At 44.3% G+C, this 27,505-nt stretch overlaps 3 protein-coding genes and 1 long non-coding RNA gene across 28 annotated transcripts in view; 1 reads left to right on the top strand and 3 right to left on the bottom strand.

The window, feature by feature from the left end:
* Window positions 1-8,392, bottom strand: part of mark3a (MAP/microtubule affinity-regulating kinase 3a) — a 41,056-nt gene extending 32,664 nt beyond the window's left edge. For 5 of the 22 annotated variants that reach the window (XR_012926790.1, XM_076027646.1, XM_076027658.1 and 2 more), the window contains exons 1-3: window positions 7,413-8,390; window positions 2,596-2,778; window positions 2,085-2,138 (exon numbers count right to left, since the gene is read on the bottom strand). Coding sequence is in view for 21 of the 22 variants with exons in the window: in XM_076027646.1 (XP_075883761.1) it covers window positions 2,085-2,138; window positions 2,596-2,778; window positions 7,413-7,463 (288 nt within the window). In the remaining variant the exon portion in view is untranslated. Of the gene's footprint in view, window positions 1-2,084; window positions 2,139-2,595; window positions 2,779-5,436; window positions 5,558-7,412 lie in introns of those variants that run through there. The other 17 variants (XM_076027647.1, XM_076027661.1, XM_076027662.1 and 14 more) reach the window with 6 other exon arrangements.
* Window positions 8,393-10,296: 1,904 nt separating this feature from the next.
* Window positions 10,297-18,043, bottom strand: eif5 (eukaryotic translation initiation factor 5). Of its 2 annotated transcripts, none has more exons than XM_076027631.1 (12): window positions 17,898-18,043; window positions 17,028-17,255; window positions 15,430-15,709; window positions 15,211-15,292; window positions 14,571-14,743; window positions 14,362-14,473; window positions 14,143-14,273; window positions 13,018-13,176; window positions 12,561-12,722; window positions 12,269-12,433; window positions 11,760-11,906; window positions 10,297-10,778 (listed from the first exon to the last, which is right to left on the bottom strand). In XM_076027631.1, exons 3-12 carry the CDS (start codon window positions 15,499-15,501, stop codon window positions 10,680-10,682), a joined length of 1,302 nt encoding a protein of 433 aa, XP_075883746.1. In that variant the 5' UTR covers window positions 15,502-15,709; window positions 17,028-17,255; window positions 17,898-18,043; the 3' UTR covers window positions 10,297-10,679. The 2 variants fall into 2 exon arrangements, with proteins under 2 accessions (XP_075883746.1, XP_075883747.1); XM_076027632.1 differs by lacking the exon at window positions 17,898-18,043 and adding an exon at window positions 17,540-17,770.
* Window positions 18,044-19,493: 1,450 nt separating this feature from the next.
* vps29 (VPS29 retromer complex component) lies at window positions 19,494-22,909 on the top strand. Of its 2 annotated transcripts, XM_076027629.1 has the most exons (5): window positions 19,633-19,650; window positions 20,655-20,666; window positions 21,431-21,622; window positions 22,259-22,494; window positions 22,656-22,909. In XM_076027629.1, exons 1-5 carry the CDS (start codon window positions 19,648-19,650, stop codon window positions 22,771-22,773), a joined length of 561 nt encoding a protein of 186 aa, XP_075883744.1. In that variant the 5' UTR covers window positions 19,633-19,647; the 3' UTR covers window positions 22,774-22,909. The 2 variants fall into 2 exon arrangements, with proteins under 2 accessions (XP_075883745.1, XP_075883744.1); XM_076027630.1 differs by lacking the exon at window positions 20,655-20,666 and having other exon boundaries at window positions 19,494-19,650.
* A 461-nt stretch (window positions 22,910-23,370) lies between these two features.
* Window positions 23,371-26,253, bottom strand: LOC142888955 (uncharacterized). 2 transcript variants are annotated; one of them, XR_012926758.1, is made up of 5 exons: window positions 25,958-26,253; window positions 25,422-25,524; window positions 25,216-25,342; window positions 23,877-24,186; window positions 23,371-23,625 (listed from the first exon to the last, which is right to left on the bottom strand). It is a non-coding gene; the product is annotated as an uncharacterized LOC142888955 (long non-coding RNA). The 2 variants fall into 2 exon arrangements; XR_012926759.1 differs by having other exon boundaries at window positions 26,045-26,253.
* Window positions 26,254-27,505: the final 1,252 nt, after the last annotated feature.

Below are 27,505 nucleotides of genomic sequence, written 5' to 3'. Positions count from 1 at the left end.
TTGGAACGGAGCTTTTCTAAATGCCAAAAACCTATTTTAGGATCAACTGAGCCCGCTGCCATCCAACAGCGTGCACCTTCCCCTCCCCCGCCACCAATATCCCCAATCAAGTCTTATTTTTAAAAAGCAGTGGTAAGACAATGATCAAATACTGTATTTCCATTGATTAATTCCCTTTGCTCGAGTAATGAAAACTGAGCAAGGGTGGTGGAAAGAAACACAGAAGAAAAAAAATGAAGTCTCGACCCGAGTTGCACGATATACCGATGATATCCCGATTCTGAAAAATTATTGCGAAACTCCATCGTCAATCATTAAACAATACCGCAAACTGAAAAGGTCCGATGTGTAAAATGTTTAAGGAAGCCCAGTATTTCAAGAGAGCCCGCCTGACAGCGCGCTTCGCAGTGAGCGCGACTGGCAGGCGGGCTTCCTTCCTACACACCGGGCCTCTCAGCATCGCCTCTTAAAGAGCGACAGCGACAGAGTCGGCTGAAAGCAGACGGTCCTCGACAGCAACCTTCCAGGCGCGTCACAGATGATGAAGAGGATGCGGAGCCACGACGGCCCCAAAGACAAGAGCTGCACGTGTGGCTGCAAATAATGGTGTAAATGTAATGTTAACAATGGAAGAAATCCCATGCAGTCCAGTACATGTGGCAGCAGATTATTGCACACTAGGTAACAATTTACACATAACTGATCATCATCATTATTATTATTGTTGTTCATTTATTTCAATTACTAATGTTACAAATGTACTACTTCAGTGTATTAACAGCTTGTAGGATATTCAGTATAACTGGAACACGCAAAATAAGAAATCACCACACCAGCCATAATGTAGAGATGTCACAAGAACATGGAGGAGTTCAGCCACCGAGCCAAACACACACAACACAATTCTGTGCCTCCAGTTCATTTCTAATCAAAAAAGGAGCGACAACAAAAGCGATGAGGAGCCTGCCTATAAATAGGAATCTAAGACACAGGGATGGACACATTGAACGGGTCAAGCCTGAAGACGTAACATTCACAGTATTTAAAGTCAATTCTTTTTTTAACGCGCGTTCCAAGTGCTTAAAATAAACATTAAAAGAGAACCAAATCCCTGGCGGACGGCAGCGCTGGGGTGAAAAAAACAACCTGACAAATTCCTCTAAGTTTTTTTTTTTTTCACCCCTCCTCCTTTGACTGTGACAAAGCAGGAACACTAAAAAACAACAAGTGAGTGGCGCTGCTCATGACTCAGTGTTTTTCTGTCGCTCACCGCAGTGTCACACACCCGGGGCCTCCCAGATACAAAGGCCACAATCAATGGAGCTTTGGAAAAACTGATGGAAAACCACTAGCCGATCGGCGAGCGGGCCGGCGACAGGAAGGAGGAGCCGGTCGGCTGGGGGGAGTGGAGGAGGGGGGGGTGGGTGGGTTGGGGAAATGGGAGCCTCCGGTGCTGCGACAGCCTGGTCAATGCAGCCCACTTCCTAGAAACTACTTGGTCAGAGAGAGCAGCCAAGGGTTGGGCCGCGCCGGTCCAATCGAGCGTGTACTTATACTGTATACACTCCAATGTGTACAATTTTCAAGGAGGCCCGAGCCCAAGTTTATTTATTACAGCCAAAAACAAAACATTTTAGGGCTCTAGACTAATACATCAAACCGAATGTCACACTCATTAATGTATACAAAGGGGTTGGGGGGGGGGTGACTTGAAACTGTAAAGCGAAACCATGGGAGCGGGGGGACCCTCTCAATTTGCATTGCAACAGGAACTTCTTTTTCCTGTTTGAGGCCATTTGAAAGGAAGAGCGTCACCTGCAGCTCCACAGTAACTGAGCAGCACTGAGGGGAAATAATGTCCAAGAATCACGTCAACCCCCCCCAACATACACACCTCCAACATCAGCACAAATACGGCACCAATCTCATGCTCCGTCCCAGCATGCCCTGCTTTCCATTTACTCAATTAAGACCCAATCATTCACGCATCATGAATCTGTAATCAAACTGCCCCAGCGTGACAGTAAAATGAGCATGCAAGTGTGTTTGTGTGTGTGTGTGTGTGTGTAGGTAGGTGAGGTTACCTTCTGAAGGCTGTTTGGGTTAAGCTGAGTCTTGTCTATTATCTTTATCGCCACCTGAGAGGAGCGAACGAGAGAGAGAGAGAAACATCCACAGCGTTAGCTCAGCGCTAAATCACACAGAACTGTAATAAAAGAAGAGAATCAGAGGCGTTTTAAATGTGGAGCTCGGTGGGAAGAGGGATTCTCCTCATTAACCACTGATTCACGGAAGGCTCAGCAGCTTGCTTTCATAAAGATCACCCATCAGTGCCACTGCAAACACAGTTAGAACCAGAACAACGAACCGAACTCCAAGTAAAAAGCTAAAATGAATCCCTTATTGCATCTACATACTCTGCAGGATTTAGTTTTTTGCTTTTGTTTTCGTTCCCACCCCAGGCTCACGGAGCTTGTGCTTCAACGCAGCGGATCAGTCAAAATAAATTCTCAATTCAATTTGGATCGTAGCATGCAAATGTAATTCATTTTACAAAACTGGTGTGTGTTTGTGTGTGTGTGTCAGGTGGCTCACCTCTCTGCCTGTCAGGATGTGTCGGGCCAGTTTGACCTTGGCGAAGTTGCCTTTCCCGATGGTCTTGAGCAGCCGGTAGTTCCCCACGTGGGGCTGCTGCGGTTCCTCTGAGCTGCGGGAGCGCACGCCGGCCCGGCCCGACCGTGTGCTGATCTCCTGCCGCCCATTGCTGTGAGATGTGTGCTGCGGAAAAAAGACAGACACGTTGGGGTCAAGGTGAGCGCCGTCTAGGGCAGATGTGGCCCACCAGTCAAAAAGTTTGCCCACCCCTATTGTAGATAGTTCTGGGTGGTTCTGGGTTGGTTCTAAGTGGTTCTAAGGTTGTTCTAGATGGGTCTGTGTTGGCTCTAGGTGGTTTTAGGGTTGTTCGAGGTGGTTTGGGGATATTCTGGGTGGTTCTAGATGAGTCTGGGTTGGTTCTAGGTGGCTCTAGGGTTGTTCTGGGGTGGTTCTGGGATATTCTGGGTGGTTCTAGATGGTCGGGGTTGGTTCTAGATGGGTCTGTGTTGTTTCTAGGTGGTTCTCGGGTTGTTCTAGGTGGTTCTGAGTTATTCTGGGTGGTTCTAGATGGGTCTGATGGGTCCTGGGTTGTTCTAGGCTAGACATGAGCAAACTACAAAACTGCAAACTATATTTTCTCCTCCTATGGGGTGGGTCACCAAAACCCTCCATCCATCTGCTGCTGCTGCTGCTCCGGCCCCTCAGTAAATCTCAGAAAACATTGTGGCCCACCAGTCTAAACGTTTGCCCACCCCTGGTCTAGGGTGTAAAAACCCACCATGTCCCGCAGGAGAAAGATAAAACTGTGGCAAAAGTCATTTGATAAAAATGACAAAAAAAAAGAGACGTCAATTATTAGTTAATCTTTCACTTTGGTTACTGCAGTGACCTTTAAGCGACCTATCAGCATCTCCGAGACAGAGGGCGAGAAACGTCGCCACATTTTCTGCTGCTCACACATATTCACCCGGGTGATTTTAATCAGGAGCAGTCCCCCCCACTCCACCCACAATGCACTGGGAGGACTGGCAGACAAGAGAGTGGCTTCACGCGCTACAACGAAAGTCACGTTTTGTGCGCAAGTTGCTGACGAGGAAAGTGAAAACATGTGACGGCGGGGACGAGACGGGAATCCCGCGCTCTCCTTCTTTCTTTGAAAAAATGGCTGCCGAGCTCTCTTTCCCAAGCAGGTCGGCACAAAACAACCCCTTCAGGTTTGACGAGAGACACTTTGAACTATTGAGCTCCCTCAGACACGTGTCTGGCGAGCAGAGCAGAGTCTGTGGATTCATTCAATAACTGACACCTCGCCCAATCTGAATGACAAAACCCCTAAAAGTACTTATCTGGCTTTTGTGTTCCACAATCCCCGACGGCAGCCACCGATTGGGCCATTGATCCAGTTTGGGACAGCTTTTCAAAAAAAAAAAAACAGCCCTCTGTGTCCTAACAGCTAATAAAAAAAATCTGATAGATACTCATTGCAGCCTGGGTATCGACCGTCCCGCCGATGTTTCATTAACAGCGACGGTGGCCGCGGCCCCGCCTGCATCTATTCATGTCCTCGCCTCCCGTCTATAGACCCAACTGACCCCACTCACCCTGGGTACAATAGAAAGGGTTGGGGGGGGGGGGGGGGGGGGTAATACAAGTGGGTTTGTTGGGTAGAAAGTTGAGACTTTCTTTCAATTCTAGAAATGTACAACGCTAGCGCTGCAACGATTAGTCAACAATATTGTTACTGTAAATTGCTGAATGATAAAATCACACTTCGGCAGCTGCATGCTAACTTGCACCTGCAGGGCTGTACTGAGCGCTGAGGGTGGCAGTGTCGCCTGTCGTTTACATCCTGCAAAAAACAGAAGAATAAGAACGGCTTCTTTTCTGAAAAGGCTCGAAAACTCCGACTCAAAGTTACTAAATTGTTAATTCGGTATTCAAGTTCCAAGGAATCTGTTTAAGGTATTTAACTGTGATAAACACTGCATATAACCTTTAAATTGTGAATTGATATACCTATGATATTTTACGTTGAAAAATACCACAACTATAACCACAGATAAATGCTTTGTGAGTAAAACATATGCTGTCAGAGTACAATGGCTTAACACAGGTGTGGAGATTTAAGCAAGTTAGGTTAAACAAAAGTCCAAATAATGTGGTGAAACTAAAGATGATAATCGTGACTAATCGACTAATCAACTAAATAATCAATAGATTAGTCGACAACGAAAATGATCCGTTAGTTGCAGCCTGATACAAAAGTCCAAAATAGGTTGTGAAAATAAAGAAGACAATCGTGACTAATGGAAAATAATCGATTGATTAGTCGACAACAAAAACAATTGTTAGTCGCAGCCCGGTACCAAAACTCCAGGACTTGGGGTCCCGACGTGGTCCCCCTCTGCGATCGACGTCGCAGCCTCAGTCACCAACACTGATTTAAACAATGAGCTGAATGAGCTTTTTGGAGGCACGTTGTGCACCCGCGAGAAGGTCGCTTCGTCTGACCTGCTGCTAAGCAGCGTGCGCACTTGAAGTCACCGAGAAATATTTTAGGACTCGGGCGATAGCGAGCGGGATAAAAATACCGTGTACAAGGATAAGGTCACTGGTAAATACCTAACAGAGGAGGGGGGGGGTGGGGGAGAAAACACAGACAACTGTTGTTTCTTTTTCCAACATGTCTACTGATTATAAGAGGGACAAAGGAGAGCGTGCGGTGGAAAAAAAGCACGGCTACAATTTTTCCAGCGACAACTTCCTGTTCAAACAACAACAACAAGCAACAAGGTCCCAGCAGTTCAATCTGATCCCTCTCTCTCCTCAAAGGTTACTCACCAGGCTGCGGTGTCTCCTCGTTGCCTGTGAGCCCGTCATGTTTCAACAGTTCTGCCCCACTGATGATGCCCAAAGAAAATTCCCACAACACCAGATTCACCACCTCTGCCCCCCGCCAACTCAGAGTCCAGATAACCACAGACAAACCAGAGGGACACAGAGGTGGGGGGAGGGAGGGAAGTTCAGCCAACACAAAGCAGCTACATAGAGAAGCGCTGGAAGGCGGATGGCAGACGTTATTCTTTCAGAATAAAAGGGATTTTATCGCCCGCTTCCTTTAAACAGTTATTTACCTGTCAATAATATGTACATAACTTGTAAAATAATCCAACTGTTAAAATGATGTAAATATTTTGTTTGCCCTTTCTCAGTCTATAAATATTTATTTCTTTATTGTCCTTTTTTATTAATATAATGTTCCTTCTTTTGCACCATATTGTTGCTGTAATTATGCAAATTTTTCCAAATGTGGGATTAAAAAAAGGCTTCTTCTTCTATAAAGGTAAGGAAGACTGAAAAATCATTTTCAAAATGGCAAAAGTTTTCAGTCTTAGTTTTCAATCATAGAAAATGATTTGACTCGTAATCGCTCATAAAAAAAACATTGGTGTCATTAGTTCTTATCTTTTGCAGGTTAATTGCAGGCTAAAAAGGCTGCTGTACCTTTTTATCAGTGGGCAACATCAGAAACGACCCAGTTTCTCCCTGAAGATCAATAAAGTTTCACCGTGTCACAACAGCTTCTGCTACCGTGCTGATTGGTGAGATTGACATGGTACTGTAGGAGGGTGGAAGGTGTCACTAAAGGAATATATAAGACACATCACAGAGGGAGATGAGTGCTGGATGACTTTGTACAAACCACTGAACTCAGCAGCAGTAAAGCCTCATATAAAACAGAACTGTGCAACAATTTACGAGATCACCTGGGAGCTGGAGGCAGTTATTGAGTCTCAACGGCACAATGACTTGAAAGGTGGACAGAAGTTCACGCGACATAGAAACTATGCCTCGAAGAATTGTGAGGCTTTTCTTTCAAAGATTGGGAAATACAACATGAATTTAGCTTTGCTTTAATGAACTGGACGACGGAAAATGAGCATGGGTGCAGCAAGTTAGCATATAGCCTTTGCGTCCAGTAGGACACAAACTGCCATTTAAAAAGGTTTTCTACATAGTTTTAACGTAATGAGAACCAGCTAGCTTAACAGTGTCATACAAGTACAAGCGCCTCTATTCTACTAGAGCAAAAATAATAAACACTGCCCTCTGCATTGTCTTATTTTTTCCCCAATTTGAAAAATCAAGTTAAAACTGTGCTAAGAAATGATGCACGGCCTGTACCACAGCGACCCCGAAGACGTTTATTTTGAAAGGCGGTGGGTGGTCGCACCGCTGCTGCACCTCAGCAACCTTGACATCGCTCGGACAAACAGGATGTTCTGTGTGTCACGGGGAGGCGGGAGCAACAAAGTCCGTATTTGGTACTCTGAACGGTCAAAACTCTTGAGTGACAGGCCGACGAGCCAATAGCGAGGCATAAGCGAGCTCACTGTTGCCTGCCAGATTCAGCAAGCAAAGTACTGTAGTTATGTCGGCGGCGGTCGGGCCTAAATATCCTGACTTCATCCCAATTACCTGCAGTCGCATTAAAACGTACGGTCAACCCGATTGAGACTGAAGGGTTTTGTGCAAAACAAAATGCCAAACGGTCGGTAATAAATCAACTCTCATGGCGTGTTTGACGCTGAGAATACGCTTGTTTACGATTCATCAACAAAGTGGAACACCAAGTGTGAAAGAACAGCGCTGGAAGGCAGCATAAAACACCACTAATCCGCAACAAATTGGGGGGGAAACATCGACCACCACCAAACCACCCCCCCGTGGACCTTCACTGACAATCGGATGCAATGACGCAAAAGTTGAGCAAGTTTAGAAGAAACCCTCCCAACAAACAACCCCTTTATACTTACGCTCTCCGTCGCCTTCTCGTTGACGGTTGGCAAAGGAGTTTTTGTTGACATCTTGTAGTGTATCTTCGTCTTTTCTCCTCCCTCCAGCAGCCGTCGAAAACCCACCGAAACCCCTTCTTCTCAGTCCGACAGCTCGACAATTGAATTATTGCGTTGCTTCGCGGCTGCCTCCGGGGCGAAACTGTCTCAGCATGGATCGTGACAATGTTCAAAAGCAGACCGGACGTATGTGAGAAGCTGAGAAGCTGGACTGCTTAGCGACAGAAGAAGAAGAAGAAAATAAGTGCGCACTAAAAAGCATTCTAAGCTCATTTGTTTTACCGTTTACATGGCATGGGCACACACACACGCACGCACGCACACACGCACACACACATACACACATACACACGTCAATGGTCTGCTACGTTCACACGAAATCACTGCCCCGTCTCAGTCCCGTCAGTGGAGCTCACTAAACTACCGTGAAGGCACCACGTCTGTCGCTCGCCACTTCCAAATGCCACCTAAACGCGCTTCTCCACCGTCGACTCTCGTCTAGAAACAAGCCATGGCGTCGAGAGTCACCGGCGGGAACGATTCGAGAGAGGTTTAAGAGGTCCCGGTGGCTGAGGTGCTCGCCGTCGACTCGGTTTGTTCCATCTCCGACGGCCCAAAGTGAGGCTGCTCGGTCTGTTTTAGGTGGGACCAAAATGGCTACTCAGCGGCTGGAGTAGCGGCTGGGCTGGATTACGCTGCCTTCACGGAGCCCAGCCTGGCTCGGGCGTTGGAGTGTTTTCATGAATGGCCCAGAAACTAACTGTTGCATTATGGAACGTCAGTCCAAATATGCTTATATTATCCACCATATCAGTTGGGTATTTATGAAAGCGTGTAACGAGTAATTGGTTGTTGTGGCGGCTTTCAGGTTTTGCTTGTAAAACACATAATCTGTCCTTGAATTTATTCATCGGAAATGAGTGTGTGGTAGCTTTGACGGGTGGCCAATTTTGGGACAATACAAGCGGTGCCAGCTAGGGAGATTCAACCACACGTCGGGTTTTACTGTCTGAAGCAAAATGTCAGATTAAAGGTTCTACATTAAAGGGGGAAAAAAAGACCATGACCAAAGTAAAAGGAAGACAATTAATTGACATTGGGAAAGGAACTGTGTCAACAAAGTCTTTAAAGTGTTCCTGGTGGCGTGGCTGCTGTGGGTAAAGTCGGAAAATAGAGAAAGATGTTTGACCAACTTTGACCTTGATTGACATGACGTTGTTAAAGTCAATATCCAGTCCTGTACTGGGGTCTGAGTGAATCAGCAGCTCCTTAAAAATCTTTCCATGTTTACGCAATGTTGCTGGCATGGCATCTATTGGCTCTTCTCAACTATTTTGAAAGGCCTTTAACCTCACAAGGAACTTATTATGGGCAAATCTAAAATAAATAATTGTGCATTTCTAAATGTCAGTAATTTTGTAGCTCAATCGTTCAGTTTTTCACTGTCAAACATTTTGAGAATGCTTATGAATCTTATTTGAGGATAAAACATTTTCCCATAGTTGTCATTCGAACTCCACTTTAACACAGGTGGGCTTCTGTAAAGGTCCAGAGTTTAAGAATTGAATGGTGTTTTATGTCCTCGACTACTGTGGAGATCTTAGGAGGTGGAAAGTCCTCTATTAAACAATGTGTACAATTGTTATTTTTGCAATTTAAATTGTGATTATTATTTTTTTTGTAACACAGGGACAACCTGTGTGAAAACAAGCATCATATTTTTGTTCTGAGTTGAGTTTGAACTATTCCATGTTTTCAGCACCGTTTTCACAACATCACACAACTTCCCGACGACACCTGAACGCAGCATCAGCGGGTCCAGCTGAGCGGGTGGAGGAAGTGAGGAAACCTGCTGAACTCGGTCCCATTGGACCGACACAAACACCAAGGCTGTCATCGCTGGGCAGGAAGCGTCTCTGTGGGAGTTCATCTGGCTTAAAAAAAAAATACAATAAATCCCACTGTTTTTATTCCATTACAAAATTCCGACGTTAAAGGGGGAAAATATTCATGGAAAACAAAAGACAAAAAGTGAATAAGAACAAGACTGATTTCTCAAACATGGAATTTAAACATTCAGCAGTGACGAAATGGAACGTCTTTCTCACAGAAGTTTCTTCTCTTTCTGGCAGATTTTGTCACGTGTGTATGTATTTCATCACTTTTCGTTCTGTGAGCATTTAAAGCATCATCATCTTTCCCACCGGACATAAGCAGAGGCCACCTCATTAACTAACTGAAGCTATAATGAAAGGAAGCCCATTTGCAAAAGGTTGGATAGAACTCCCACATAAACCAGACATAATTATAAACCTGTTACTTTCATGCCGTCCAGCCATTTTCTATTCCCTGCTTCTCCTTGCACTTGGGCTGCGGGTGTCGCTGGAGCCAATCCCAGCCGTCCGCAGACAAAGGCTGGGTCACACCCAGAACCAGTTTGCAGCAGGGCCACATAGAAAGATAAATAACTGCACCTACTGCTTCTTAAGAGTTCCTAAATTGCCTCAGGTATCAGTCTTTGGACTGCAAGAGGAAATGCAGGGCAACGTCTGTGCAAATAATAAACATCTAATTATTTTGGGAGTGCAAGTACTACAAACAGTTACAAATATTTTGCTAGTCATCCTAAAATTGAGTTTTGGAGGATTGCATTAAACTAGTTGAAACTACATTTTATATCTAATCTACATTACACAGACTACCATGTGCCTCCCGAGTATCAGCAACTGAGTGTTTGTGCGTTCCAAGATTTGATAAAGCAGAAAAAGGTGGCATTAACATTCTACCGCGTTCCTTCACAGTAAAACGTGTTCCTGCCCTCACCAAAACACCAACCAATCAGGTATTGTGGATAGTAAAACATTCATTCTTTATTGACTGGAAAAATATATGGAACAAAACAAAGGGGGAGGGCAAAAGAAAAGAAACTGTGCAGTCAAAACGATCCCCAAACACCCATGATTAATATCCCCAAAAGCGACTTCATTTCATCAATTGGATACATCTCGCAATCACAAGAGTTAATGTGCAGCAAGTAAAGCGCTATATTAATTCATGCCACAAAGCAGAGAGGATTGTGGGTGGGGTGGGTGGAAGGGGGGGGGGGCGCGAGTAAAGGAGGGGAAAGGCCAGTTGTTTAGGTTGCACGGGGTGTCGTGAGTCAAAGCCACAGCACAAGAAAAGCATCATCATGCTCCTCTTCCTCCTCCTCTTCCTCTGATGGGTCTCTCAGATCGCATCAATGTCAATGTCGTCCTCCTCTTTTTCAGGCGTCTCCGCTTTCACCGTCTCCATTTTGAGCTCGCGGGCAGAGGATGAGTAGACCACCTTGAGAGAGAGAGAGAGAGAGAGAGAGAGAGAGAGAGGGAGAGAAAACAATGTTGATGTGTAAATGGATTAAAAATCAGAATCTAGAATCTAGAGAATCAAAAGGATTTGATTTCAAGGTTTTCAGCCGAGGGCGTGAAAACGGCAAGCAAATTTTCAGAATTTCAACGGAAGCAGCCACGACGCGCAACCTTCATTTTGCTGTCTGTACGCGTTCACACTAAACAAAGGGATGGGGGAAGAGAAGGGGGAAAAAAGTCTGCACTTAAAGCAGCATTTTTAAAAAGAGGCTGAATAAGCTTCTGAATCTGAGTTCCACTTGGGAATTCTGGGCTGGTTGAAATTAGTTTGTTTTCCTGACTGGAACCTTCGTCACGAGAACCCATCTGACTACATGGCAAACCTGGGGCCTGGCTACTAACTAGCAAGGCAAACTAATCTCCCTCTGTTCAAAGTGACAGATGCCAAAGAGGCAAACTTCTTCTCATGAGAGGTTGTGAGGGCAGACAACCCACGTTACATTGTCCCATAGAAGGTCAGGGAGTCGACTGTGTAAGAGGGTGAATGACACTCGTTTCTCAGACCAGCTACTGAACTTCAACGCATTTGCAGCACCGACCAATTCTACCCAATATCGAAAAATGACTAAACATTGCTTTAAAGTTTTCTTTTTAAAAGTGCACTCCTCTCACTCATCGTCATACGCTTGTGTCACTCTACTGAGGAACAACTTTGAGTTACAGATGGAGGAATTTTTTTTTTGTGGATGCAACAGAGGGGCCGTCAATGACAACGTTTTGCTGCCAGCTATTGGCACGACATGCAAACTGCAGCATTTCGTCTCTGCTGTCAAAATGTTTCCGTTCACCAACACTGCGCTGCAGCGATTATGCAGCTCAACACCCAAATTAGATGAAGAGCCCGCCGGTCAGAGGATAAACTGAATGTGTGTAAAGCAAAAGCCACGCGCTTGTCACTCACCTCGACGTTCTCGTCCTCCTCTTCCTCCTCCTCCCCTTCGTCACTGCCCTCGCTCTCCTCCTCCGCCTCCTTCAGCCACTTGACGAAGGGCGCAGCCTTGGCGTGGATCTCTTTGGCCAGCTCCTTGGAGACGTACTTCTTGGACACCTGGCACCAAAGTGGACAAGTAGCAGCTCTGATTAAAGGCAATATGACAACGGCTGTGCTTTTACCAAAACAATGTATTCATTATTTCAATCACCTTCGGAGGAAAATATTGTGTATTCAACAGACTTTGTTTAATGTTGGAATAATGTTATATTTATAGTTATATTTTTTGCAACTTTCATATTTTCTACATATCCCATTATAGACTTTTCCCTCCTATGCGGTGGCTCACTAAAACACTCCATCCATCTGCTGCTGCTCTGGACCCTCTGTCAAAACTTTAGAACCCATTGCGGCCCCACCCAGTCGAGAAGTTTGCCCACCCTGGTCTAGCGTGACCGCCACCGTCTTTGCAGACTGACCTTCTCTGCCCAGGCAAAGATGACGTCTTCCTCCAGAAGGTCTGCGTCGTACAGGTCTTTGAGGATGATGGGTACGCGGGGCAGCAGCTGAACCTGGTGTAGCTTCACCACACACTCGAATCCTCCCATCAGGTACTTCTGGGCCTTCTTGTTGTTGTGGCAGAACTGCAGGGGCATCGCGCATCAAGAAAGTCACGAATCACGTGAACAACAGCTTGTTTTGATGTCAGGTGAGCTCTTTTCTTTTCTTTTTTTTTTTTATAGTTTAGAGAAATTTCGGACGTCATTTTACCCGGAGGAAATGGCGCTTGTACTTCTTGATCTGATCGCGCATGTTCTCGTTGAAGAGTAGCTCGCTGAGGATGAGGGGGCCCATGGCCTTCACGTCCAGACGCTCCGCCTCCGCCAAGATGTCTTTGTCTGCCCCGTCGATGGTACCGCTCTCCTTCTGGTGCTGTAAGCAGAAAGCAGGTTCACGTCAGGAGTTTGCGGTCAGACTCCCGTAGAAGCATTACTTCAAAGTTGGGACCGCAAGTGCGAGTTCTAAATATACACGCAAGGTTGACAAGGATTATCAATAGTTTTCTCATCTTAATTTTTTATCTCAACAACTCGGAGAAGGCAATTTAACATCCACCTCTGAAAAAACATTGTATTGACTAAATGTATTGGAATGCTCAGACAGTGTCTGATGTTGTCCCTCACAGCACAGACGGCCAGTGAGACCCTCGTGGCCTGCAGAAACTCACTTTGACAAAGTTGTAGAAGAGGTTGACCCTCTGCTCCAGAGGCTTCTCCAGGTCTTCGCTCAGAGTCAGGTTCTTGGCGTGGTCGCTGATCTCATCCATGCGCCGTCTCTGCGCCTCCTCTGTGGTCTCTTCGGCCCAGTCATCGTCGTCGTCGCCATCCTGACCGACACGCAGAAATCATAGGTTGGCCAGGGTACATAGTGTTTGCAGTTCTAACAGCAGGGTTTTACATCTTCTTTCTTAAGCAGGACACCGACTGTCCTTTACATACAAATGGGAACAACTCAAGAATCAATTCAATCTTATTTGCGTTAGCACTCAAATTTGTTCCAATTCTTTTGTTTGCGTTTAAAAAAAGAAAAAGAAAAATTGCAGTTGTGCCTTGCTCTGATGTTCTGAGTCTGAAACTGCATGGACACTTAATCTTGGAGATAATGGAAACAGGCACAATTGGAGTTCTCAAGAACAGGCAAAGACACCCAGATTATTTAATCCTACTGATTACTGGAAGGAGGGGTCAGGGAGGCTCCAACAAATCTGACCTCATTTGTGACAAAGAGCAACAGACAGCAGGTACGAAACAGCACCACTGTCCGTCTCCTTGCACACCACGTTGTAATAATAATAATAATGATAATAAATTTTATTTGAAGGTGCCTTTCTGGCACTCAAGGACACCGTACAGACATCCTAAATAATAATCATTGTTGTTCGTGTGTTGACCACAAACGTCAAACACTCACCAGCTGAACTGAAAATAGCACAGTGCCACCTAGTGTTAAAGTGGCAGAAATGCTCTAGCCACTAATGTCATTATCTCCCTGGCATGAAAACTTGGAGTGAGGAACAGTTCTCCCAGCCTTAATCGGAGAATGGCAGTTATATAATTAAGCTGTCCATGTGGAAAACGCAGTGTATTTAACAAATTTGAAAGAACTAAAATTCAATTGACTCGTCACTTCAGTTCAGTCACCTACACACAGGAACGTTGATACTTGACTACAGTTCAGTTTTCTGCAAAACTGAACAGTAAGCAAAAATTGCAAAAACTGGATCCTAAACGCTTCCATAATCGCGCCACTCATATTATCCCAACTCTGAACGACAGCGCCTGCCAAAACCCACCACTGCCTCGGGAGCATCAAAGTTGTCTTGGTTTCCAGCCTCTCCGCTGCCAGAGCCGTTCTCCTTGTCCTTCTTGCGGTTCTTCTTCTCCTTCTCCTTCTTCACAGAAGCGGATCCGCTGTCGGTGCTCTCTGTTGATGCGGGAGCGACAAGCGGTTTGATGGCAAGCTAAACACACTGCGGCCTGTGCAGACTGCTCTGGGCGAGTGGAAACTCTACCTGGTGGGTTTTTAAGGATGAACGTGCAGAGTTTGTGTCTGGTGTCAAGCATGCCGCGATATCCACAGGCCTTGCAAGAGTTGCCGATGGTTTGTTTCTTAGGGTTGACATGCTGGAGGAAAGACAAATACACACACCTGATTGAACTATCCGGCAGTAACATTCAGATTATATCTCTGACGTAACCCCAGTTACAATGAAACACTTACCAGGTCAGTTTCAGGGTTGTCACACTCAGGACACAGCACAAATTTTCTGATGAACCCATCAAGCATGTCCTGCAACTTGTTCGCCTCGTGGGATCCGTTGACGATGTAACGGTCATTTTTGCTATCAAACTGGGTCTGAGCGCCGAGTTCACAACCAAAAAACTTGGTCGGGTCTGTGAAGAATATCGCACAAAATATGAGATTCGCTTTAGAGTGTCAATGGACGCCAATTTGTACGCATCAAATTAAGATCTTGGGGGCTAAAAGGCAAAAAGAAATCACCTCACAAAACACTAAAAGACTAGAACTTATCTAGAAGAAAAAAAGTCGAATAACTTTAAGTGTGATGTTGGCATTGGAAGCGTCCATGCTGATGAGGTGCTGTCATTAGTGGTGAGCCTGAAGAACATCCGTTTAAAGGCGGTTTGAGCAAACAACCCCTTCTTACTGACCCTTACACGTTTAACAGACTTGATTGTAGGCTAGCTGATGTGACATGAATTTGCACCAACATCTCTCCTCAGTGAGGAATGTGAACCTCGCGCAAAGCTTAAAAATTGTGCAGACGGGTTGAAAAGTTTTGTTTGATCATTTTGATTCTTGTCAAATAGTTACGATGAACCTCATTTTCAGCACTTACATGTTGGAGGCCTGTTCAGTGCCTTTGCAACATCAACCATGTTGACAATGACTGTCTTGATTCCATTCCCTTTGCCTTCCACCTAGAAGAGTATATAAATATTTGTGTTGAATAAATAGATAAATCAAAGTTTGCATTTTTTTTCTTCTCAATTAAACAATTATGAAATTTGCATTCCTTCTACAAATACTGCAGTTTGGAAGGGCTGGGCTGGTTTACCTTGGCAATCAGACGGGGCATCTTGTAGCGATAGAACTGGTCTGACACGCTGCGGTTGACGTTGACAGACATTTTGGCGTGATGTTAGCACTATCAGTAAGATAAAAGGATCTTGGTTGGGGATTTTTCGGGATCTTCTGTCTGGAAAAGAGGGGATGACATAAACAACTGCAAGCGCGCTCGGTCTCTGACATGAAAAACGCTGTGCCGCTGTGGCCGCAAGCTCCTTGCTTGAAGGCTAGATTTCCACCACACAGGTTCCAACGGCTGCGCAACAGCTCTGCAAGGGAAGACAACAGCAACCAGTGAGTGACCATTTCATAAAACCAGTCACCCCTCCCCCCTCCCCTCCTGGCTAAAAATTAGCCAGTGGTGGTGCTCGGCTGTTAGCCAATAGGATGAAGTAAAAAAAAAAAACTAGGCCTGCAGCTGGACAGATAAAAAAAGATTCATATGTTCGATATCTACTGAATACTTCAATCTTAGGACTATTCAGCATACTGGAAAAGTAATACACCGAGTTAAGGTTTTTTCACGTATCTTTCCTTCATTGATCAGTTACTGTCGGTTGCCAGGTCACACAGTAACCAGGCCTTACTCTGCCAGGGGGACTCGTTTCTGTTTCCTATTAATAACCTCTACATTTTCTTACTGCTGTGGTAGCATTGAACACTACAGCAGCAGGCTTACAGGCAACGTTTTTCCAGTTTAACAAATAAATGAGGCCTACTTCAAATTCCATTTTTGACAGACTTGGAGTATATATTTCAATGTAAAACCTGTCTGACAACATCCCTCAAGGGCCAAACTCCAGTGTCAAACATGTTAATACCCACTTTTGCAGGTTTATTTCAGAGATGATCAAGTTTATAAGCACTAAAGGTTAATTTGACAAACTAATAAAACCAAAAAAATAATATTACAATTGTTAAATCATTTGCCCTCAGGAAATAATGTCGAGAATGTCAATCCAACAGCCGTCCATATGGTTCCAGAGAGAACAAACGTGACAAAATGAGTCCACGAGGCAATAATAAATCCCCGTCACTAAACTGGATGCCCCTTTGTGCCCATATACTTGCAAAATAGTTTAGTGAAAGCCCTTTTGTCTTTACATGAGGGCCATTGGGTTTAGTCACGTAAGGCCCTCTCTTGTTATTAGGGTCAAAAACAGGAGGCCTAGATAGCTGACAAACAACTCTGCCCCCACACGACCACCGCTGCTGGGCGGGCTGGCTGGTCAGCAATATCGCTGTGATTCGACACGTAATTGCTAAGCAGTGGCTCGGCTATGTCATGTCGGTGCATTCAGTCAGTAGGCCTTGCGGGTCGAGCTACAGCCACATTACGGTATATGGCTAACTTAGCTTAGCTCGACGCTTGGCGCATAGTGCGTCATACAGTCACTGCACACGAGTAGAGCGAATGGGAGGCGCCATTTTGATAGCGACGAACAGGGGGAAAAAAGCCCGTATCATTACACAATAACGCTCGCCGTTGCGTTTCCCACATGACATATGGCACATCGAAATTAAATGTTGCGTTTACAAAATATATATACATCGACGTTCAATCCCCACACCCTCCCCGCAACTTACCGTTTTCGCAAAACAAAGACATAAACACAACGCAGGTCTTCCAAGAGCCGCAGTGAACGGTGGTCGATAGCTGGTGCTAGTGTTATATCGATTGCAGCAGGGTTCTTGATGTGTTTGTTGCTCTCGAAGGTGCACAGTTGTAACACCCTAAAGCGTCCAAACGTGTGCTGGTGTGACAGGCTCGCAGACAAAAGAGGGTTATCCGGAACGTCCTCGTGGTTTGGGGACCTTTGGGGAGAAGAAGGGCGTTTTGTTAGCCTTTGTAATGACTTTCGTTATGATCCGCCAGGCGTTGTTAATATACCAGGTGGGTGGTTCTAAGGTCAGCCAATAGCGCCGTTTCCGTTACACGCGAAAAAATAGTCCACTCATTATACTACATTTGACGTATCGTTGACTGAAAGCGAAGCAGCTCGACGTTAATGTTATATAATTCAGAGCGCAGATGGACCACTAGCCCATTTACAGGTTACACTTGGAATTACACGTGTTTCTTATCTACGTGAACATACCTTGCCGAGTAGAGCTGGTCTAGTCAAGGCTACGCTATGGTGATCGCGACAGGCGTAAATTCTTCGCTCGAAAGGGGCTTACATTTTTTTTTTTTTTTTTTTAATGATTGTTATAAAAGACGTCGCAGTCGAGTTCCAGGAAATAGTCGTAGCCAAATGCTAACGGAGTGACGTAGCGCCGCTAGCATTAAAGTAGACGCTATACGAACGGTGACGATGGAACTGAAATATATACATAACTATGTATTTCGACGCCAGAGCAATGACTTAATTTCCCTGTACGATTGCTAACGTCAATATGGATTGTACGTCACAAGATAATCGAATGGGAAAAGATGAATTTTGTTTCCATCCTTACCTCTCGAATGTTCTGCGTACACTGCCTCGCTCGTCGCTTTTACTGGCTAGGGTCAAGTTTGCATATACAATGTGGTTGACGACTTCCGGTGTTGTATTGTCCACTGTATGGCGGTAACACAACTTGCTTCACACGATAGGAAAATGCTAAATATGCGGCCTCGACAACTTTATCGGTAACAAATAATTCTAAGTAATTGATCTTAACTCGGGAGCATTTTTGCTATCAGCATCTTTTAAAATGAAAAGTCGCATTGGTTTAAACATACCACATTGCCAGAACTGCAACTAAAATGTCTGTTTTTAACTTTAAATGCTGTTTTATGTTATTACGACATTTATTACCTTTGTTTTTATTTGTGTGTTGTCTTTTTAGCCAGGGCTGACTTGTAAAAGTGATATTAATCTGGATGTGATTTTCTCCCTGATTAAATAAACGTAAAATAAAATAAATGTCTTATATATATAGCTATGTATTAAATTGAGTCCTTGCTGTTCTAGCCACTAATGTAGTGGCCCACACCTGCACAAATGGGCTAAGCCTTCACAAAACAAAAGCAGATGACGCCTTTTGGTCTGCAGATTTCTAAATTAAGCCTAAATTTGATAAATGTCGACCTGAAATTACGTCCACCCCTTTAACATTTGAGTCACGGATACCGTTAACCTTAATTCATCATCGGAACAGTTCATAACATTTGCTGGCAAGTGTTTGGCTCTGAGTTGTCCACAGTTGGGGGAGGGATGCATTATCTCACAAAGCATGAAATAGGACACAGCCTAACAGCCATCTGCATGCACAAGATTGATAAGTCTATTATTATTGTTGTTAGCTTGTCTTTACTGCTTCAGACACGCCCACATTCCAACGGACAAGGCTCAGATAAGGCGGTGCCAGTATGAGACTTTCATCTTGCAAACTTTGCAATTGTTAGAAAGAACCATGGCTTTAAAAGTAGAATTTGATGTGGGAAAAAGTTAGAATGCAAACATTTTTTGTATGGATGCACATCTTGGTGGACACAACGAGGAATTCTGCTGCAGCCAATTTTAAAATGAAAATTCAAGAAAACAGTTGCAAAAGCAAGATCAATAGACAAAATTTCTGTGTCACTCAGTCATACAAACCCTGTTTCAACAAAATCTGGTCGACATTCACCCAAAAATTCACATCAGTTGTCAGACTTCCAATTCCAATTCACAGCATGTTTTATACCAACCTACTCCTTGAGAGCAGGACTAGGTTGGTATCAGACATGGGTGTCAAACTCTGGCCAAATTTGGCCTGCAGTGTAATTGTATTTGGCCTGCGAGGCAATACAAACCCGCTACTAGAGCTGGCTCGCTGGTATTATACAGCACACGTACTGCTAATAATACAAATCCCAGAATACCCTGCTGGTATTTTCAATTATTTTAAATTTTAAATTAATTTAATTTATTTTTATGAGTTTTTTTTTTTTGCATGTGTGCAAAACACCCCTGGTACAAAAGATGGATGGAGCTTATTTGCCACATCCCCAGACAGAACTATCATAAAACTTAACAGCAATCCCACTTTAAAAAAAAAAAAGAATAAAAACAAAATGGTGTTTTTACTTTTGTTCTGAAAGGTCACCGGAAGTAATGCAAAGGGCTACTGCGAGCGCCGCGCCGCGCCGACGTCACGTCGCGTCGCTGGGTGACGTAGCGACGCTGTGCGTGCGTAGGTGCTTCCTCAACCTGACTAGCATTAAGAAGCAAAATAGAAGATGGTGAGTATTACACGCCAAAAAGACATCGTTTCGAGCTCTCTACTCCTGTGACATTACCTTCCGCCGTGTCGTCACCTTAAGGACGGTGACGTCATTGTTTCACCGCGGCTGCGGTTCAGGGTTTTTCCAGTCGAAGCTTCATTCCGAGATGGAGCGACGATCACATGACAGCTGAACACTTGAACAGTTTAGTGTCTTAAAACCCTGCACAGCATGTCGGAAAGCACCACAAAGTCCGTCTTTTTCATTTGCACGGTGTTCTGTTGGATTTTTCTGCACGTCTCCATCCACCATTCGTATTCTGTGTCGTCGTCATTTTTGTTATTTACTTTTCCCCCAACCGCGTTTGCTTAACGCTGAGCTAGCAGGGCTAACATGCTAAATGCTACGAGTTCGCTTCCTGTGGAGCGATATCGAGTAGCGATCTTCGAGTTATTTTGATGTTATTATGATAAAGATTCAGTGGAATCCTTGGTAATTTAGCCAGAAGTCGGAGGTAGTGTCTTTTTGATAGTCCCACCTGTTATGCACTGATTTGAGCCACGTTGAAAGTAACAGGTTCAGATTCGAGTTAAATCCAATTTCGATGCTCAACTGTGTCTAAACTTTACTCACACTTTGATTGGCCCTTTTCCACTTGATTTTCCTTCCAGCAGTCAGACCACCAGTATTTGATTTCTCACCACTAACCATCAGCACATTAACAACTGAATCAACCACACCGTCGTTTAACATCTCTTATGTGTTCTCCTGCGGGTGTTATTTGTCAATTTAATTCATTCATTCACTTTTTAATTTCTAATTTCAGTTTTTCTTCTTTTTTTTGTGTCCCATCTTTGTCTTGGCTTTTTCCTTCTCCTCTCCTCTTCTTCTTTTTTTTCTTTTTTTTTTTTTGCCTCTGATTTATGCCACATTGGTCTCTCTGTGCACCTTCTACCTTTCACCACATCTCACCCACTCTCCTCCACTCCTCCACCCCTCCTTGCCTGTCTCCAATCCACCAGGCTGGTCACCGGGTAAGTGCCCCTGTTCAGTGCTGGATCCTTGGGTTTGTGTTTTGTTTTGTTTTTCCTTTGCTCTTCTGCCTGGCACACTAACAAGACTGTGCAGCTGTGGACGGCTGACGTTTCCATAACCCAACACTGCCGGCTTCCGAAACTGCGTCGCAATGATACTTAAACGTCACTTTCTCTCTCCCTGTGTCGTTGTCCTGAGGAGAAGGCAGTTATTAGTGAATTGTAAGCGGTTTCGAAGTTGATTTGAGTTTTAAAAAATCCTAACGCTCCACTCGAAGGATTTTGAATTGAATGAAAATAAAATATTAATCGCTGTCACTTTTTTTTTTTTAAACTAATAAACTACTTTAATGATTGCAATTATTAGTAGTTGCAATGTTAAATAAATACGAGAAAAGATATCAGATGAATATCAGATTGAGAATTGCATTTAATTTGTAGTAAAAAGAAAAAAATCTCATACATTTTATGTTCATAGATTATTCTTTTTTATAATCACACTTCCATGGATTTTCTTTCAAATATTAACCTTAAGTAACAATGTAAATAGTGACTTTTAAACAGATGTTTAAGGTTTGAATGGACTCACCAGAGTGAATCCATTCAAACCAAAAGTAATGAGCCTCTTAATAATAAATAACCCTAAAAGTACGGCTGCTCCTGGGGCTCCTGCGTGCGTCCCAACGTGTGGTTTCCCCGCAGGCCGACCTCCTGATGCTCACCCGTTCTTGACCCTCTCCTGTGTGTGTCTGCATCGCTATCAGTTGGTCTTGGTGTTAGGTGACCTGCACATCCCCCACCGGTGCAACACGCTGCCGGCCAAGTTCAAGAAGCTGCTGGTGCCGGGCAAGATCCAACACATTCTGTGCACGGGCAATCTGTGCACCAAGGAGAGCTATGACTACCTGAAGACGCTGGCCGGAGACGTCCACATAGTGCGAGGAGACTTCGATGAGGTTTGTGTGTAATGAAGACGAGCGCCGAGAGCATTCCTCAAGGCCCCGGAACGCATTAGCTTTAGTTATTGGACACCTAATGAAAATTACTGAGAGGCTTAAATTACTTAAATCAGGCCGGTGGGTGTGTTAATTAATTTCTGCTGTCAGCGATGGTGCAGAATTGATCTCCTTTGTTTCGATTAGTCTTGTCAGACCCCGGTTAATGGAGTCGTATGGTTCTTATTTCATGGGGAAAAAATAATTTGCTACGTGTGCTCGCAACACGAAAGGAAACAAGTCTCACGCTACTCCCGAAAACAAATATTGAAATTGAGTTCCTGTATTGCTATTTTTTTTTTTTTTATTGGATTTTACCTCAACTTCCCAAATCTAATGGTCTCCGTAAAGAGTAGAAGTTTATTTATGTTGGTGCCTCCACTGGTTTTGGAAGAACCCCGTCACATTAAAAGTCGTCTAGTGTTTCCTCTTGGCCTTGTTGTTTCCTTGTTGGCCTCGTTTTTAAAAGCAGAAACTTCCTCCATCTTCTTCCAACGTCAGTGGGAAGAAGAGAAGGCTGCAAAGTGATATTACCAGAGTGATTTTGTGACTCTTCTTGACCGCCTGTGCGCCTCTTTTCCTCTCGCGCACTCGCAGAACCTGAACTACCCGGAGCAGAAGGTGGTGACGGTGGGCCAGTTTAAGATCGGCCTCATCCACGGCCACCAGGTGATCCCGTGGGGCGACATGGCCAGCCTGGCGCTGCTGCAGAGGCAGTTGGACGTCGACATCCTCATCTCCGGCCACACGCACAAGTTCGAAGCGTTTGAGAACGAGAACAAGTTCTACATCAACCCTGGTTCGGCCACAGGAGCCTACAGCGCACTGGAAAAGTAAATGCACGCCGATGGAAGGCACGCATGCTGGAAATTGGTTTGGTTTTCATATAAAACATAAACAGTTGAGCACTATTTTAAAGCCTATCTCTCACTGTGTGTTTTTAAGTTGTCGAACCCGACTCACCCTTCAACGCGCTCCTCTGTTCTTCTTTCAGCAACATCACCCCTTCTTTTGTATTAATGGACATCCAGGCGTCCACGGTGGTGACGTACGTCTATCAGCTGATCAGCGACGACGTCAAGGTGGAGCGAATCGAGTACAAGAAGTCCTAGAGGGTTGGGCGGCCGGAGTGCGACAGGAGTTGGGTTTCGATGTTGCTCGGTGTAGCTTTTCATTCCTTTTCCACCAGGGGGCAGCGGTTTGCCCTGCGGTCGCTGCGGTCAGTAGCCTGACTCTCAAAAGATCCACAGTGTGTATAATAATGTTAATATGTCATCAGCATTTGCTTGTATCCAAGCTGTCGGTTGGCAACAGTAGAGAATGCAATAATGTCACATGTATTTGTTATCAAAAGAACTATTTGGTGCCATTTTCTTGTTTTTGTTTTGTTCATTTTCACCTGAATTGTGTCCTGTACATGTAACCACCAACAGGCCTTTAGCTTCATGTAGTCGGCCAATTCTCCATTCATCTATTCCCCCAAAATAAAGATCTAATTTCACTCCATCAGCTGATGTGCCCTTGATTTTATCCTGAATGTTGGCAGAAGTGTTCTGACTTCTTTGAGCAGTTTCAGAAATAGAGGACAAAATGGTCTATTCAGCTCTTTTCTCTTCACCACGCAGCCTGGAAGTATGACAGAGAGGAAGTTTGTCATAGGAAATCACTTTATGTTTTTTTTTTTAAACCATGAGTTCCATATTACAGTATGTGAAAATGCTTTACCACTGTTTTCTTACAATATTAGGTCACTGTCAGCGAACTACACAGAAGTTAAAACGTAAAGAAAACAAAAAAAAACAAAAACATACTTATTGAAATCATTTGCTTATTTATGGAGCACACAAAATGTCGTAAGCTATGTTTGAGAAAGCGTCATCACGCACAGACAGTGAATCTAGGAGTTGGATCACAGTCTTCCCGTCCGTCCTGCTCGTCTTCGCCCAACATCCTGATCCCAACTCCTGACAGCAGCAGAAGGAATTCAACGCAGTAATCAACGAGGCTTCAATGCATATCTGGATACAAATATTGCTCTTCCTTATCAAAAATACTCAGTAATGTTTCTTTGTTAACACCCAAATTTCTGGTAGATTTAGAATAAATACTTTTATTCTTATTTTAATTGAATATTTTTTCTCCCTCCACATCTTACTAATATTAAACTCTAAAAAACAAAACGTGGATTTTTAGCTTGAATATTTTATCGACTCACCTCGATTGTGATGATCAGGTGACGTGACTGCCTTCATCTTCCTCTGTTTTGATGAAGTTGTTTTAGAATATGTATTTGCACAATACAGTCAATGAAACAGTCCATTACACATGCATCTCTCAGCTGGGTGAAGAATTTCAGTTCCTTGTCTGCATGATGACGTCCTAACAGTCACCAGGTCTGCCCGGCTTTGGGCTTTGGTATCTTCCTCGGCTGTTCATCTTCTTGGACTTTTCTTTCGGTGCTTCAGGATGATGGAGGACACTTTTATCGGCGGCGGCGACGTCGTTCTCTTCCTCAGGTTTGAAACCTGCAGACAGACGCAGTTAGAAACAAAATAACCTGTTTGGGAGAAATGATATTGACCGTATCACTGTAGAATGTGTATGAAGACAAGAATGTGAGAAGAAGAGTTCAGGAGAAGAACCTTGCGGAACTCTCAAGGTCAGGTGACTGACTGACTGACTGAAGCTATGGTAACATCTCATATGAAATCTGCCGTTCCCCTTCATGTGGACTTTTATACGAACGACCTTCGCATCGTCACTCTCTATCGCACTTCTTATCTCTCATACCTAATTGCTCTTTGTCCTCATGATGTGTGCAGGACCTGAGGCCTCAGGTCTCACTCTGGCAATTATAAACAAGGGACTAATTTGCACTGCACATATTAAATTCAACGAAGCGCAACAATAAAGTCCTATTTATCTGAAGCCACGTCCTCAAGGTCATACCTAGTTATTATAAATGCATCAATAACACTTTGTTACAGAATACGTAGCATCTGAATACTTGCACCGATACTCAGTACTTAATAAAGCCATTACATATTCTAGAATTACTTTTGCTTTTCCACAGATGTTGTGTTTTGTAGAACAAATACAACTGGTGTTATCGGCCATGTGGTATCGGCACATATTTTATGTGTACAAGTAGAGCACCCAACCCTGGTATCGGTACTGATACCCGATGCTGGTATTGGTGCGTCCTAACTAGTTATGTTTAATATCAATATTGACTCCAACTGGCAAAAACACCAATGTTCCTTTGAGGCGCCAATCTGCAGATTCACTTCCCTCACAAGTACATTTCTTGTAAGGGAACTGAATTATTTCATGAGCTATTGAACAAAAGGTGGAAGTGAAGCCGACCGAGCCTGAAAAACAGAGCATATCTGGCCGCATTTATAGCTCACATGTTTCAGCCACAGGCAAAAAAAGACAATGGTACTTTTGATCAATGCAATCTATGCCACGTTTGAAGTCCATTGGAAACCCCCCCCAAAAAATGTTTGCACATTTAAAGAGACTGCCCCTCCCCCTCCTCTCTCCGCTCTCACCTGTTTGAACGCAGCTGTGCAGAACGTTCAGGTAGTGCTGAGTGATGAGCCTGCGAGCGTGAGCGGCGCTGTGCGAGGCCGCCACGGTGTGAACAAACTCCCTCTGAGCCGGAGTCAGAACTGTGTGCTGACACAGAGACAAAATGACTTTTCCCCCCCCTTCATTCATACATTTTAATGACAACAGCTGGCAGAATTTCCATTACATTTAGGAAGGGGGCAGCAGTCATGGTGCCGGCGCTGTGCTCGCTCGTCTCATGTGGATTTGGGGTTCTCCGTCTCGCTGGGTGAAGCTCAGTCTGCCGTCACCTCAAGCGGCGTCAACAGAAACAGACCTTTAGAAAGAGTCCCGACCTCACCGACTTTTAATAAAAACAAGCATTAAAGTCTGGAAGAACTTCTGAACTGATGAAGAACTGATGAAAAACACTTCGAAAAGGAGACGTGAAAACACGAGGGGAAGTTTAGCCTCCTAAAAATTCACCTGGACACCAACCTGAGACACTTCTTTGATTTTTTTTTTTTTTATTTCAAGCAGAATGACAGCAGTTTTATTAATTTATTTTTTTAAGTGTTTAATGTGATAAATACAAATGGGGAGCGCAGTTTGACAACTGTCATTTCTGAAAGTCGAGCTAATAGTCTGCCCACAGCCACAATGTCGGTGCCTCTTCACAATGTTTGGCGACCAGATAAATATTTGAATCTCTGAAGACATCACTCACTTCTAAAATTGTGCTACCTTTTATAAGGATTCTCGAGCAGAAAAGCTTCTGGCATTGGTGGGTGAGAAGTCCTGAGAGCAGGAGAGATTTTTTTTTTTCCCCACCTGTAGTGAAAGCTGATGCTCCAGTCTAGTTAGGGAGTGCGCACGTGAGAGCTCCTTTCCTGTGACCCGTCAGGCGCGACCTCGGTCAGTTCCGGGTGTAGAATTTCTCTTGACACCACTGTGTCCACATTAGAAAAACACGGCACTGCACTTCCAAAGCTGGCAGGATACTGCAGGTCGACAGGCTTTGTTGATTTGGCAGGACCGAGTTCCTGCACAGTGGGAAAAACAGAACCAAGTAGCAATAAAGAAGCAGCAGAGAAGAAGAGCCACAACCGTGTTGGCGCGAGTGGATTTTTCATTTTTGGAATAAAACGCATCCCTTGGGCTAATTTGGCTGGGTCATGCCAACTCTGCTGCAATGATAACGTCTCAGCAGCGTTTCAGGCAAAACCATAAGAGAGAAAAATAATAGGAATGAAGATTGACTTTACCTGGTGGAAGCCTCACTCCTGGAGGAGCTTGTGGGTCTGAGTCTGTGCGAGCATCAGTTGGGTCTGGGAGAGCAGCAGACGCTTCAGCTCCTGATGCAGCTGCACTGAGATCAGAGCAGGTAGTTCAGGTAAAGATGGTGTCTCATAACACCGAGGACACTGGAGTTGGTGGGCGTCTCTTTCCATGGTGCACTTACTCTCTCTGTCACACACACACACACACACACACACACACACACAAAATCTAAATATTTCAAATCTGATTGAAAATCTTCAGCTTTACACTCTCTGTTAAACACGGCTCGACTAGATACCAGTTAAAACTTGGAGAGAGCATAAACACACTTGGAGTCTGGATTGCGGCAAGAACATTGAATCTATTGTTTATTGGTGCAGGTGCAGATTAAACAGGAAATCACATGGCATGGTCACATGACAAACACACCTGAGAGGAGCACAGCCATTAGTCAGGCAAACGATCAACACTTTCCAACTGTTTTCATCTTTCTGCATTTGTCTTCGCTGTTTTGATTGTAAAGGTTTACTCACTGTAATCTCACTAAACTCACTGAGATTCCATTCTAAACTCTGCATTGTATCAAGAGAATAACAGAAACTGAAGGGAAATAAGCGGAAGCGTGTCATTGGTTGTTTTGCCAGAGAGTCGATCTGGCGGAAAACCGCAGTCTTGTTGAGGTCACAGAGGGGGAATGTTGCTGATGGAGGGTTGACGGAACGCTATGAGGACACTTGGTGCTTCCCCGAGCTGCGCGTTTTGACCACACCGACAGGACAAACAGGTTTAACCAACTGGGTGAAAGCACTGGCAAGTGTTTTTATCAGGGCAAAACCATAAAATAAATAAACCTCAAACCTCAAACAAATCAAATGTATGTGGTTGAAAAGTTCTGAGAAGAATCTCAGCAACGTTTCTCTCTGTGACCACATTATTTCTATCTAGGTCCAGTGTCTTCGCCTTCTTCTTCTTCTTCTTTTTTTTTTTTTAAATACAATCTAAATTTAACAA

Source organism: Nelusetta ayraudi, unplaced genomic scaffold (genome assembly GCF_046127955.1).
Source record: "Nelusetta ayraudi isolate G7.1 ecotype Tasmania unplaced genomic scaffold, CSIRO-AGI_Nayr_v1 ptg000021l, whole genome shotgun sequence".
Taxonomy (NCBI): Eukaryota; Metazoa; Chordata; class Actinopteri; order Tetraodontiformes; family Monacanthidae; genus Nelusetta; species Nelusetta ayraudi.
This window is presented reverse-complemented; position numbering and strand designations above follow the sequence as displayed.